At 46.0% G+C, this 14,483-nt stretch overlaps 1 protein-coding gene across 1 annotated transcript; it reads right to left on the bottom strand.

Annotated features, from left to right (window-relative positions):
• Positions 1 to 8,497: 8,497 nt before the first annotated feature.
• Positions 8,498 to 10,194, bottom strand: F5J12DRAFT_906187 (uncharacterized protein; the record flags this gene model as incomplete). The annotated part of the gene is made up of 5 exons (XM_051748756.1): positions 8,498 to 8,655; positions 9,193 to 9,197; positions 9,818 to 9,938; positions 9,966 to 10,014; positions 10,057 to 10,194. 5 exons carry the CDS (start codon positions 10,192 to 10,194, stop codon positions 8,498 to 8,500), a joined length of 471 nt encoding a protein of 156 aa, XP_051598817.1.
• Between the last annotated feature and the right edge of the window lie 4,289 nt (positions 10,195 to 14,483).

Here is a 14,483-nt window from a genome sequence, read left to right as displayed (position 1 = left end):
TTAATTTCATTGCTTCCCACAAGGAAACTGCTGGTGATGGTTTAAATTTTAAGGACACATTTTGGAATGTGGCTGCTGAAGCCCTTCCTGAGCCTGTCAAAGGGGGTATCAAGACCCCTAAAGCATGTAAACAGAAATGGAAAAGGGTGTGTGGCCTATCAGTCAAATGACAGAATAACCAGCTGATATCATGCAGCTATGAACTACATATGCAGCTGTTGATCATCTCTGCCATGTGTCTGGGTTCACATATTCCCTGGAGGCAGGGGCCAATATTGGTGTCATGAGTGAGGATACATGGAACAACTATCTGAAGGTATGGGTATGATTCAATTAACATGGAATTTCCTGTGCTAATGGCAACATCAACAGATCCACAAGGATGCAGGCCCTTATAAAAACAAGGGTTGGGTGCACTATGAACAGATGAGAGACCTCATGCCCTCCAAGGGCAAGGGCTTGAATCACTTTTCAGTGTTGACCATCGATGATTCTGCCAGAGGCCCATCAAATGCTGGGTTGGGTCCTTCCAACAGTGAGAGTGAGAGCATGGGGGGAAGTACACTGTCCCAGGACCATGCTCCACCAGCATTGCCATCTCTGAACCACACCATGTTCTGCTCACCAGTAGTCAGAAACCCAGCTCCCCCTGTTCCAACAGTTTCCCAATACCTGGCACCCTCCACCATTGCTTCAGTTCACAGTGGATCTGTTTTTGATTGGCAATCAGGCCAGTCTGCTGGTGTCCTTGGCACACTGTTAAGTTCCCCCCCCCCCCCCCCCCCATCTGCCCCATCTTCATTAAATGGTTTGTCTATCAGCTCTGTCAAGCCATCCTCCAGCATCTCAGCTCGTATGGAGCACTCTTGAAAGCAGAAGGCAGATGATGACAACAGCCTGTCTATTGTATTGGGTGCCCAGTCATCCACTGCAGCTTCATCCACCTCATTGGCTCAAAAGCGATGCAGAGTAGATGTGACACTTGAGTGTGTAGGGGAGGATTTAGGAGAATTCCACAGTTCAATGTGTAACCAGATGAACACCATCACCAATGTGATCACAACAATGGCAGGCTCACCTGTGCCTTATTGAACCACATCCCAGTCCAAGCCCAACTTCTTGCAAGATCCAGTTCATCCACTGGTCCACAAGGCAACAGAGACACTTCTCACAATAGATGTAGATAAGTTCTTGCCAATTGATATTGCCCAGATCACAGACCAGTTCCAGGCAAATGCTGCATACACTAGCTTATACTTATCATTCACAAGCAATCCTGATCGTTTTTCTGCAGCTCGGCATGCTTGGCTCGAGAAGAGGCTCAATGAGATCAGGGCACATACACAGTGATCATATCATATGTTGTACTCATACCTTGTAGTTTTAAATCCATCTTTACATTGGCTTGCAATACATCTCTCTCTGATTTGAACACTGCACTCATCAACTTGCATTTGAAAAGATGATGTCTAGGAATTGAGGGAAAACATATGATATATGTAGCTAGTTGGCAACTGGATCCCCCCTTCATGCTCGTTCTGCAGTGTAACTAGCCCATATGCTTTGTGCAATCACACCCCACTTCTCTGTCATCTGTAGGCAGTCTGCATCAGTTGGAACAGCATTGGCAATCAAGCCAATCATGTGTGCTGATCCATCCAGTGGTGGAGGCAATACAAAGCCTTCAATATCTTCTAATTCCAGCAGATTGTACTTGCGAATGATATTGTGGATGCAGCAAAGTGCTGGTGGGATATGGGATTGAATGTTCATATCAAATTCTGGGGGTATGACAAGAATTTGGAAGCACTGCTTGACAACACCAATTATGTACTCGACCACATTGTGAAGCTGAGCATGGCAGAGGTTATAACACTCCTTGGCATTTACTGGCCTAGAAATCCATGTGAATCAGAGAAAAAGACAGTGCCTGAAAATCACCTACTGTAATTATGCATGGCCCCATTCCACTAAGTGATACTGCTGTCCTCAGAAGGGAATCAAAAGCTGTGGGCAGTTTGGGAACCCTGCATTGGCAAGGTAGTACTTGCCATCCAGAATGGCTAAATCACTCAGCCAAGCATCATGGTAGATTGACACATCAGCCACAGATCCCTCCCACCTGCTAAGCACATATCAAAGTCACAGAAAATGAGACAGTTCTGGGATGTAAAGCCTTTGTGGTTTTGCATGGCATCCCTTTCTTCTGCACTTGGAGCACACACAATGTGCATGCTGTCAATCACACCAATCACATCTGCAAAAAATGGGTAGAACTTGGGGTTATTGAAAATTGTGGGGTGGACAGGGTCATCACTGCATGGTAATCATATGAACTTGCTGTATATATTGTGAGATGAAAATGTGAACAAAATTCTTTTGAAGTACCTACAATGGTGATCAGTATATCAGAAGGAATGTGAATCAGAAATGCACTTGGAAACCATACTATTCAACCTTTGGAAATGCTCCCCTACATGTCTGACTGACAAGCCAGTTATGGAGGTGTGGAGGAAGATCATGAGTTGTTCTTCAAGTGTGATGTGCTTGGAATGGGTGTAGCCATGTTCTTGAAGCAGCAGTATCAGTATCTTGAAGACATGCTTATGCACTGCAAGTTCTGTGCAAATCCTCTCAGGGTGGCCATTCAAAAGTTTGGTAACCCACCCTGCCCCAGTTAGAGTGGAAGTATGGTATGGGATTGGCTCAGCATGCTGCATTGCTTCAGCAATTGCAGCTAGAGTGTTTGTCAATAGAGCATCTGTGGAAAACAGTTGAAGGTGATAATAGAATAGAAGAAGAATGATAATTTGGTGGCATTGACTGGTAGTCCTCATTGATATCCTCATCATCGGTTTCTTCATCTACAGGTCAGCCCACATCAACATAGGATGACTTGTCAGCAATATCAGCCATGTGTTGTGTTGCAATATTGCATATGTCACACCAAGCATACTCCTCCTGAATTCAAGCTCCACTTGAATGTTGGATGCTTATGTGATGAAGCCTGGGACTTTTTTCTGGGTTTTTTTTAGTTGGATTCTTGGTGGGACTTTGTTTCTGAACTAGCTCTAAGGACTCCAATGCATGGACTGCCATCCCTTAACCACATTTATGGAGGACCTCCAGGTGAATCACTATAACAATTTCCCTCCATCCTGAGTGCCTCCTTTCACCACCCCAAGACTGGTGTAAGTGTTTCTCCTCCCCTCCTTGGGTTTATTGCGAGACTTAACTTTGAAGTAATCTCATCAGTCATCAGACACCTTGCCTTGGACTTTCAAATTGTATGTAATGGTCCCTCATATCCACTTGGTGGTGGTTGCTGACTAGTAGCTGCAGTAGGATCTCTAGTTGGGTGCAGTCTGGGGCTTGTACTTGAGAGTCCATGCCATGTAGATGAATGATTACAAGTTAAGCCATCATTTGTACATTCATATGAGTGACCAGCATTATTGCATCCTCTGCCAACTCTTTGATATTCAGGTAAGGAAATGTTCTAGGCCTTTGATTTTCTGTGTCCCTCCTAGTTCCAATTTCTCTGGCCTCACCCAACTGCTCGCCAGAGTTAATGAGGACTGCAGATGAGTAGAAGTCATTTGACTTGCAAATCTTGCTGAAGCATTCAATATCAGGCTGCACAGCTCATTCGCCATCTATGTTGACATCCTCACCTCGATTTTTGTAGCCACTTCCTCACTAGATTGAGGATGTCATGCACAACCACCCCTTGGCCATTCATGAGGGACCCGGAGTGTCAAGAAGGATAATGTTGTTACCCTGCACATCAACCTTGGTGGCTGTGACCTTCATCCAGTTATTTGCAGCCAGGTGTAACTAACTGCCTGCAAGCATTTGTATGAACTATGCAATAGTCAACTTCACTGGAGTACATCAAATCTCACCAAGATTTTCCCAGAGCTTGGGGTTCTGATTAACCTGGAAGCATAATTCTGCACTCATCCTCTACTAAGTGTGAATTTTGTGCTACCCACATGACAATCATTTCGTCTTCCATGTGTACTGTGGAGTCTGTCAGAAGAGGCACTATCGAAGGAAGAAGGAATTACCTCTCCTACTACATCTTATACCCTAAAAACAAGTTGACAAAAGTGGCAAAACTCAACAGTCCACCGAGCTGACCATCACTAGAACTAGAGTGGGACAGCCTACAGGATGTGGATCTGGTAGCTTATAGTATCAGATACTTGTTTTGTTGATTTATATAGATCGAACCCCACAGCCATGTGTTAGCCATGATGTTACTTTCCACACAATATGTTGCCTCCAAGCCAATAAGTATTATGTTTGACTCAGGCTAATCTGATTCCCTGACTCAGTGTCAAACTTGCATTGGTAGGTGTGTACTTAGCATGCATTTCAAAGCAGCAATGTCATGAAGAATGCAGGGGTTGCCAGGGACTGAACAGAAAACACCCATGCAATGGGTTATATATAGGGTGTGAAAACTTGACAGAACTCAGTCAGAACTTTGCATGAAAAATTTGCAGGTGGCAATGCTGTGGGAACTGCCTTAAAAGGAAATGCTTCCCTCAGGCAGGGGGGCAGGGAAGGGGGTCGAGCACTTGGACAGGCCCTGCTGGGCATCACTCCATGTGTTGTGAATGCTTTGTTTCTCAGAGGGAAACTACATACAATGAGAGAAGGAAATGGAGAGTGTTGCAGGTTCTAAGTGAGATCTATATGCCAGTGTCACACACCAAAGGTGTTTGGTGAGGTGGACATGGATACAGCTGATGAATGGAGATGAAGACCATAGCCCTCATGTGAAGAAGGACAGCCAGAAATGTCAGCAGTCATCCCTTGCACAAGAACAAGTCATCAGTGCCAGAGAAAAAGAAAGGGAGTGAGTTAAGCACTGGCTAAAATTCTTAAGCACCCATGTACAGCATTCTGGTGTCACACACCAAAGGTGTTTGGTGAGGTGGACATGGATGTAGCTGATGAATGGAGGTGAAAACCATAGCCCTCATGCGAAGAAGGACAGCCAGCAATGTCGACAGTCATCCCTCGCACAAGAACAGGTTGTCAATGCCAAAGAAAAAGGAGGAGGCAGGTTAAGCACCAATAAAATTCTTAAGCGCCCATGTACGGCATTCCGGTTTTCGACATATCTCCACCAATTCTGCAGACACCGAAACCATTCCCACACTCACTTGTAGTGCTCAGCCACGTGATCCTACCTTCCAAGATTGGAAAGGATCTGCGCACTCCACACGTTTCTACAGCACTCCCTCCAAAAGACACTCATTTCGCTAATTCTTCTGATATGGCTGCCTCCACATCAGTCATTTTGCTTGTCCCCTTTGCTAGGGACCATGGCTACATATATCTACCAGGAGTTCCTACCAGCTTCCGTCCTGAAGTGTCCTGGTACATCCCACCCTCATCTGCCCCCTCTCAGCCCATCCAGCTTGGACAGCGTGTTCTTTTTGTCAGTATGACCTCCAGGAGGACGTTCTTTGGTTGCCTCAGGTCTGTCATTCGCTTGGAAAGGTCTTATGTGGTCATTTCAGTCTCTCTGGTCCAAGAAGCATATGGATCCTTCCTCCCTGCCCCCTGCAACGTCTTCATACCAGTCTCGTCCATCATTCTTCCAAAATTGTGACAGCTACAGTATAATCTACTGTTCTCCACTCTCCCTGATCGCATCCATGACGAGTATGATGCACATCTTGCCTCCTTGTTGCAAGATACAGCAGAAGATGCTCCCCCTTCATCCTCTCTTCCAACAGAGCCTCATTCATGAAGTTTTTATTTGCTTCACTGAGAGGATGGTTTGGGGGGGAAGGTTGTGATCCCCTATGCTCCTGTCACCCCACAGACCCCCAAAGCTTGACCCCTGTTGACATCTGACTCACCCTGTCCACTTTTGGATGTACTATATCGGCATCAGATCAGCACTGCCTCTCTGTCATCCCACTTTGGCCTGGAAGCGATCTCTTCAAGATGTGACATGCACAGCCTCCCCCTAATGCGATTCCAGTGCACTTTCCCAGTTCCTGACATTACTTGACTCATACTGTGACATTCTGACTGTCTTTGACTCACCTATTGCCAATACTTACCAATCCTTTGACTTTGCTTACTGATTCTTCGCTTTTTGGCTTACTTATCCTTACCAATGCTTACCAATGCTTTCCAAGATGATTACCCATCACTTACATTCCTTACTCATCAGTTACCAATCGCTTACCAAGTGTTTGCACCTTGTTTTCCATAGGCAACACCCCTGTACTGTATATAAGTCACTGTACTTAGGTAGCAAAAAAAAGAAGACATCAGAGAGCCCCTCTTGCTTGCAATTTATCATCTCTCAGTAAATCATTCATCAGCTTTGATAGTTGAGACTTTATTAAGGGTCTAGCTATCATCTACTTCGCTTATCATCATCTATCATCCATATACTTCGCTCCAAGCCCTCCCTGAGCTCAGTACAGCTTAGGACATCAAATTAAGTCACCATCCATCCTTCTGTAGGCTGACAGCAGTCTACCCTATCGCTTTCTATCACATTCTTGCTCCCTCTTCGTCAGGAGCACCCCCAACCCTCAGCACTCATCTTTGAGTGTTGTAGCTCACAAAAACCCTCCCAAAGAACAGGTTCTACCATCTAGGTACCACATAGGCACACCACCACTCGCTTTCATTGTCTTTTGTGTTGGTTTTGGTTGGTTTTCACCACTGAACCTCACTTTGACTCACACCAGTTTTCGACATATCTCTGTCATTTCTGCAGATACCGAGACCATTCCCACACTCACTTGTAGTGCTCAGCCACACAATCTTACCTTCCAAAATTGGAAAGGATTTGCACACTCCACATGTTTCTACAGCACTCCCTCCAAAAGATGCTCATTTTGCTAAATTCTTCTGATATGGCTGCCTCTACATCAATCATTTTGCTTGTCCCCTTTGCTAGGGACCATGGCTACATATATCTACCAGGAGTTCTTACCAGCTTCCATCCTGAAGCATCCTGGTACATCCCACCCTTGTCTGTGCCCTCTCAGCCTGTCCAGCTTGGACAGTGTGTTCTTTTTGTCAGTATGACCTCTAGGAGGACATTCTTTGGTTGCCTCAGGTCTGTCATTCACTTGGAAAGGTCTTATGTGGTCATTTCAGTCTCTCCAGTCCAAGAAGCGTATGGATCCTTCCTCCCCGCTCCCTGCAATGTCTTCATACCAGTCTTGTCCATCACTCTTCCAAGATTGTGACAGCTACAGTATAATCTACTGTTCTCCACTCTCCCTGATTGCATCCATGATGAGTATGATGCACATCTTGCCTCCTTGTTGCAAGATACAGCAGAAGACACTCCCCCTTCATCCTCTCTTTCAACAGAGCCTCATTCATGAAGTTTTTATTTGCTTCACTGAGAGGATGGTTTGGGGGGGGAGGTTGCAATCCCCTATGCTCCTGTCACCCCACAGACCCCCAAAGCTTGACCCCTGTTGACATCTGACTCACCCTGTCTGCTTTTGGATGTACTATGTCGGCATCAGATCAGCACTGCCTCTCTGTCATCCCACCTTGGCCTAGAAGTGATCTCTTGAGATGTGACATGCACAGCCTCCCCCTAATGTGATTCCAGTGTGCTTTCCCAGTTCCTGACATTACTTGACTCATACTTTGATGTTCTGACTGTCTTTGACTCACCTGTTGCCAATACTTACCAATCTTTTGACTTTGCTTACTGATTATCCTTACCAATGCTTACCAATGCTTTCCAAGACGATTACCCATCACTTACATTCCTTACTCATCAGTTACCAATCACTTACCAAGTGTTTGCACCTTGTTTTCCAAGGGCAACACCCCTGTACTGTATATAAATCACTGTACTTAGATAGCAAAAAAGAAGACATCAGAGAGCACCTCTTGCTTGCATTTTATCATCACTCAGTAATTCATTCAGCAGCTTTGATAGTTGAGACTTTATTAAGGGTCTAACTATTGTTTACTTCACTTATCCTTGTCTATCATCAATATACTTCATTCCAAGCCCTCCCTGAGCTCAGTGCAGCTTAGGACATCAAATTAAGTTGTCATCCATCCTTCTGTAGGCTGACAGCAGTCTACCCTATCGCATTCTCTCACATTCCTGCTTCTTCTTCATCAGGAGCACCACCAACTCTCAGCACTTGTCTTTGAGTGTTGTAGCTTGCAAAAACCCTCCCAAAGAACAGGTTCTACCATCTAGGTACTGCATAGGCACACCACCACTCGCTCTTTTTGTCTTTTGTGTTGGTTTTGGTTGGTTTTCACCACTGAACCACACTTTGACTCACACTGGGATGAAGAGCTTAATGATGGAACTGTGAATTGGGTGGAAACCCAAAGGGTTTTCTGGCCCAGAGGAGGAAATGTATCTGGGGCAAAGAGTGAGCTGTGAACCTTTGATGAAGGAGCCCAGCAATGCCTACAGCAAAGCTCTTAGCCCTGTGAAAAGGAGATGGGTGCTTACTGTTTCATGTTAGTGGACTGGTGGCATTGTGTATCTTGTGAAATGTTTGAGTAAAGCTGGGGTGTCATTGAGGTATGGAGCTAGTATCATTGCATGCTGGCATAGATACAGGGTGAAGGAGTCCCCTGCCCACCTGCCAATTGTTTTGACTATGTCAAATGGTGTGCCTTGAAGTAAGTAGTGTAAGTGTCAAGGTTGCACAACACCCCTGACTTCCTCTTAGGGCAGAGTAGGAACAGTTTGGGCTGTGGAGTACAGCAGTCAAAGTCTGAAGCAAATCTGACCACTGGGTGGTGAGATATTCAACAAACAGTGAGTGGAGGGGTATGGAGGAAAGTTTTGGAGACAGAGGTCAGAGGTCAGAGGTTGGATGAGAGGGCATTGGGTTCAGCTAGTGCACTGCCCCCTTGCACAAGCTCAGCCCTCATATTTCAGAGGTGGAGTGGACTCAGAGGGAGTGGAGATGAAACTCTGGAGGGAACTGATGTTGGAGCACAGTATGCTGCCCAGTCTACACCAAGTTGATTATGTAATATGTTAGGTACTTAGTTTACACTTCATCTTACCTTACACCTCAGACTTCATCATTTCAAGTCTGAGGTACAGTGTTATTCCACTACTAAAGTACACCTTTCTTTACTCACTACCTACACAGTTCTATGTCTAGGCTAACTTGAGTAGCCTTCTGCTCTCACCCTACCCACAAAAACTGAGAGGGAGTCAAAGGTGGGGACTTTATTTGAAATTCATACTGATTACATCAGAGTACTACATGGCCTTATATATGATGTAGGTCAAGGGTGGTGCAGTGTGGAATGCAAACCAACAAGTGTATAACAGGTTAGCAGTCCCTCTGACACAAGGGACAGAGGGCAAGGATGACAGGGACCTGAACTGAGACAAGGAAACTACTACAATGAGGAAGAGAGGGTAAACACCAAAGGAGTGGAAGAATGGAGAAAAACTGACACAAGGGTGGAACCCTATCTGGAATGCAGGGCTGCAAGTCTGACAGCCCACTGGGCTGACAAGGCCTCAGAGGAGGCACAGACAAAGGTCTGGTCTCCATGTGACCAGCCTGAGGGCAGAGTTGAGCAGAGTTGGTCAGAACATGGACAGGGGACCTTGGAGAGGTGTTGGGAGAGCCAGAGGAGCACAGGAAAGTGTTGGAAGAGGGTGGAGAAGCATGGGAACATGTCAGAAGAGGGCAGAGTAGGTATTAGGGGCTTATGTCAGTGTCATGGTCATGACAGTAAGGTTCCTCCTATCCTCAGGCTGTGGCCCCTGATGTTTGGGAGGTTGTGCACTGTTGTCAAGGTATTTATTCACTTGAGTACCTCCATTTTCAAAAGAGGGCAGAGACCAGATGTGAGGTGTTTCCAGGTGAAGAGATGTGCAGACCCCTCTGCTGGATTGAGGTGTAGATGGTGTTTGAGGGTGTTGATTGGGTCTGAGATGGCTCCTTAAAGGGGAGCACATTGCATGTCTTCACCAGTTGGTGACATTTTTGTCCAGGGAATGTGGAACTTCATTACAGGTAGTCCACTGAGGTTGTGTAAGTGCTGGACATGAGCTCTGGTAATGTGATTCTGTGGGTCAAATTGTGTGATTGCTGGCACAGTGAATTCTCCTAAATGGGCTACACAGTAGAAAACAATCATTAGGCAAGTGAATATTGCTGCATCTTTTGGGCTTTCTGGATCCATTAAGGAGTGGAACAGCTCTAGAGTGTTCACATGGAAAGGTTCGCAGAGGGCTCATCTGGATGAGGCAGGGGCTAAGCATGAGGCTCCTTCTAGTATAGTGTGGAGCTCATCTGGGTTAATGTTCCAGGGTAGCCTGTGCAGGAGGTGCCAGGCTTGCAGGCCAGCTGTGAAATTTGACAGTGCTGAACCTGAATAGGATCCTGCACAGCTGGAGAGGAAAGTGGGCAGGGTGTTGGCTGTGATGGGGGCCCTCTGGGTCTCTGATATTCCATGGGTGTCACAAAATACACGGTAGGTGAGTAATCCAGCACCATAAGTTTCTTTGGCTTTTTCTGCCCATGATGCTCTGATTACTTTGAGGATGCAATTGACTTGTTGATCTGTTATGGTGTGAGCACCTTCTTCCTCTGGGATGTGTGTGACTCTCAATTGAGTGGGAGATGGTTGCCATAGCTGTAGACATTCTTTGGCTAGGCAGTGTGGGTGTAGGGGTGAGGGGCATGGGGTTAGGCCAGGGTGGTAGGGGCAGGGAGGGGTTGTGGATGATAGATAGTGGTTAGGTGCCTTGAGTGGAGCATCAAAATGTTGCCAAACTTCTGGTTTAGTTGTCAATGAGGGATTGTTGGATGAGACTATGCTTGTGTGTGGCTGTGGCTTGCCTTCATTCCTTCATTTCGAGAGTGATTTGAGTGTGGTCAATGATTTTGGCTGCTGGGGATGGGTATACTCCTTCTCTCCTAAGCCATAGTTCAGTAGCATTGGGGGGGGGGGGGGCAGCTGCATTGATGACAAAGGGTTGGATTTGTATGGGGATAGGGATTGGAGGGAGGAGAAGGTTTGGATGTCTGTAGATTCCTCTTGATAAGGGGTCTGCTGGGTTGGCACTGCTTGGAATGTATTTTGTGTGTATTTGATTAATGCAAGGGGACCTGGCAACAAATGAGTGAACTCATTTGAAAACTTCATTGACTTGGGTATTGTGATGGTGACCATTTTGCCAGCCTTTGATGACTCCTGTGTTATCTCCAAATGCAATGATTGAGCTATTGTCTGCAATGGCATGATTGATTGCATAGACCAGAAATTCAAAGGTGACAGCTTTGGCCCATCCAATGTCTCTGGTTCCATCTCGACTACTTTCCCAGCCTGGGATGAGTCTCCATGCAAACCAGTGTTCACCAATCTTGATTCCAATGCCAATTTTAGGGCTAGCATTGGAGAAGGCTAGTGTGTTGACAAGCTTATTGGGTGGGGAGATGGAGTGTTGGATGTTGCCAGATTGTAGCTGGTCTGTCCACCAATCAATGTCATTGGCTACTCTTTTGTCTGCCTGATGGGACATAAGTGACTTTTCAGTGCTTGTTTTTAGCATGGCCTCAAGGCCCATTAGGTATGCTCTGCCACATGGCAGGGCTGCACAGGCATGAAGTAATTTGCCATATAGTTCTTTAACATCCTGTAGAATGTGGGTTGGCCTTTTGCACCATGCATGGATTGCCTTCAGGTACTTCATTGTTTTTGTTGGGCTTAGTGAGATGTGGTAGTCTTTGAGATCCCACAGAAAACCTATGTATGTTGTGGAGTGGCTAAAGGGTTGATCTTTTGACTCCTCCCAAGGGATCCCAAGGTATTTTGATAGTGCATCTATGTCTTTGAAGCTGTATGAGAAGGACACATTGTGAATGGATCTTGGCAATCTCCTTGACAGATCTTGAATTGGCTGTGAACAGTTTTCATTGATTTCTTCAGTTACATTGTTGTCTTGGGTTCTACCCAAGAATAAAATCCTAGCCCCTAACTGCTGGGGTTCTGGTGAAGTGATTTTGGATTGCCATACTTTCCTTAGCTTGTTGTGGGCTGTGAGGTATTCATGCTTGATGTACATGAAGATATGATCATCCACCCATTTGTCCATGGGTCCAATGCTGTGATGTCTCATGATTTCTGTACTGGCATTGGCCATGTTACCATATATACCTGATGATGGTGATGCTCTGAAGGCAAGACAGGTGTCCATGCATCCATGGGTATCTGATATCCTTATTACATTTGCTGGCCATTGTGAAGGGTGCAAGGGGATTGTACAATAGGCTTTGGCAACATCTCTAGTTGCTAATTCAGATCCTGGTGGTAGGTGTGTGAGTAATAGGTATATGATGGTGAATGTTCCCCATGTTGTTGGGAAGTCATGTGCATCAGTGTGGGAGTTGATTGAAGGATTGGGGGTTTGTTCATTTGGGGAATGGGGGAATGAGAAGTTTTGTATGAGGCGGTATTTTCCAGGGTGGTCTGGTTTGGGTATAATTGATAGTGGGGATGACTGAAAGGGTCCTATTAGTTCAGTGATGGCATCTAGTGTGAGGGGGCTGATGTAGTGGCCTCTTTCAATTTCTTTATTTATTGTCTTATGGAGTTCTTCAACATAAGTGAGAATGGAATCTCTGTTAGGGGGAGATTGTGCACATGCTGTAGGAAAAGTCCAAGTAGCTGTATAATATGAGCTAGATGGCTTAGATAACAACAATAAAAATGAAGGGAATGAATTGCTCATCCCAAGGGATTCTGGACTGCTGAGACTAGAAGGTGAGACCCAGCACTTTATAGCAGTAGTGATTTGTGATGTGCATGGGATGGTCTGTGGAGTAGTACTGGCAATGCAAGCAGTGTGAGCAGTGTGTGTAGTTTGTGCATGGCAGTATGCAAAATGTGTGGTGTAGACAAAGTGGGAAAGAAACTTGTGGTGACCTTCCAAGTGCCAAAAGGTATCATTCTGTACCTAAGTACAGGGCTTTATAGTCCAGGCAAACCTGGAACCTAAGTAAGACAGGATACAAGTAAAGGAAAGCCATGTGACAGCACATACACACAAGACAGGCTGGAACAGAGGCCAAGGGTATACTACAAGTGCTAAAGGAATAGAGACTGTGATAAAAGAAAGAGTCTGAGGGAAAAGAAGCAACTGGAGCACAGTGGCTGTGGGTATAACATTGTGTGAGAGGGAATGAGGGCATGGGGAGGTAGCAAGGTAGGCAGGAAGGCAGTATGTGAGTGGTGGTGAATGTGAGAGGTCCAGGAATGTAATGACAGTTGCAGAGTGGTTGATGATAGAGGTTTACACATCCAAAGAATGCAGATTCCTTACACCTGTGGGGGACTTAGATGCTGACTGTCCCTGGTCAGCCATGTGGTGTGGAGGATGTAAATAGCTTTGCTGCATGGTGATAATGAAGGGGTGGTGCCAAGGGTTCAAGAACACTGGAGGATTCCATGTAGAAGTGAAGGAAGTGTGGAGCTGAGGAATGTGAGGAGACTGTTGAATGCTGCATATAGGCATCCAGACCGATGACATAAGCACCTCATGGCCACTAAGTATATATTTGTTAGTGCATGGCTCAAACCTTCACATTGATTTGATTCTTTCCCCCCCATCAATCACCTCAAACACCCTCATCATATCTGCTAACTGTGTCTCTTGTCTTTCCCAACTCATATGCGCAGCCACCCCCAACCCAGTCAAAGTGGAGAAGGCCACCCTGAGGGTGAAGTTTGTCACAGCATCTGTGGCATTGGTCACTGAGGCAAAGTGTGTGCTGGATGACAGGGAGGACCTGTGGGAGGAGAAAGTAATGTGGCTGTGATGGTGGGAGAAGTGATTGGTGAGCACTTGGATTGATGGAGACTTGCAGCACTGATCATTTTCCAGGGAAAGGTGCTCCCGCTTGTTGAGCATGGTAGAGAGCTCGACATCAACACAAAGATAGATGTGACAGATGGGCTGGTGGTAGCAGAGGCAGATGAGGCATACAAGTGGTGGGTTGCAGAGGAGATAGCACAGCTCAAGGTTGACAAAGATGTACAGATGGGGGAGGAGACTTCACAGGGTGTTGAGGGGCAGGGGGTGAGTGCTGCCTTGCCAGTTGTGACAGAAAGGATGTCACATGTGGAGGTGTCATATCCATGACTCCCAGACTCAATCCCAGTCCAGTCCAGACCCCTAGCCCCTAACTCCAGTCAAGCCTGGTCCTAGTCTGGCCTAGACAACCCAACTCCAGCCCTAGGAAACCCAACTCCAGTCTAAATAACTTAAGTCTGGTGTTTTACCCCTATCTCTGGTCCATTCTGGCCTCCTGGCCTTGTGCTGCTCCACCCTGGTCCTCCCAGGTCCATGTCCAGGTCACCTGGACATAACTCCAGTCTGTTTTCCTTTGTTTGTACTATATTTAGTCTAGTCCTTTTGTCTGACTTTTGCTTACTGTACAAACCTGTGTCTGACTCTGGTTATGCCAGTC

Source organism: Pisolithus orientalis, assembly GCF_024613125.1.
Source record: "Pisolithus orientalis strain OTSU chromosome Unknown F5J12scaffold_19, whole genome shotgun sequence".
NCBI lineage: Eukaryota > Fungi > Basidiomycota > Agaricomycetes > Boletales > Pisolithaceae > Pisolithus > Pisolithus orientalis.
This window is presented reverse-complemented; position numbering and strand designations above follow the sequence as displayed.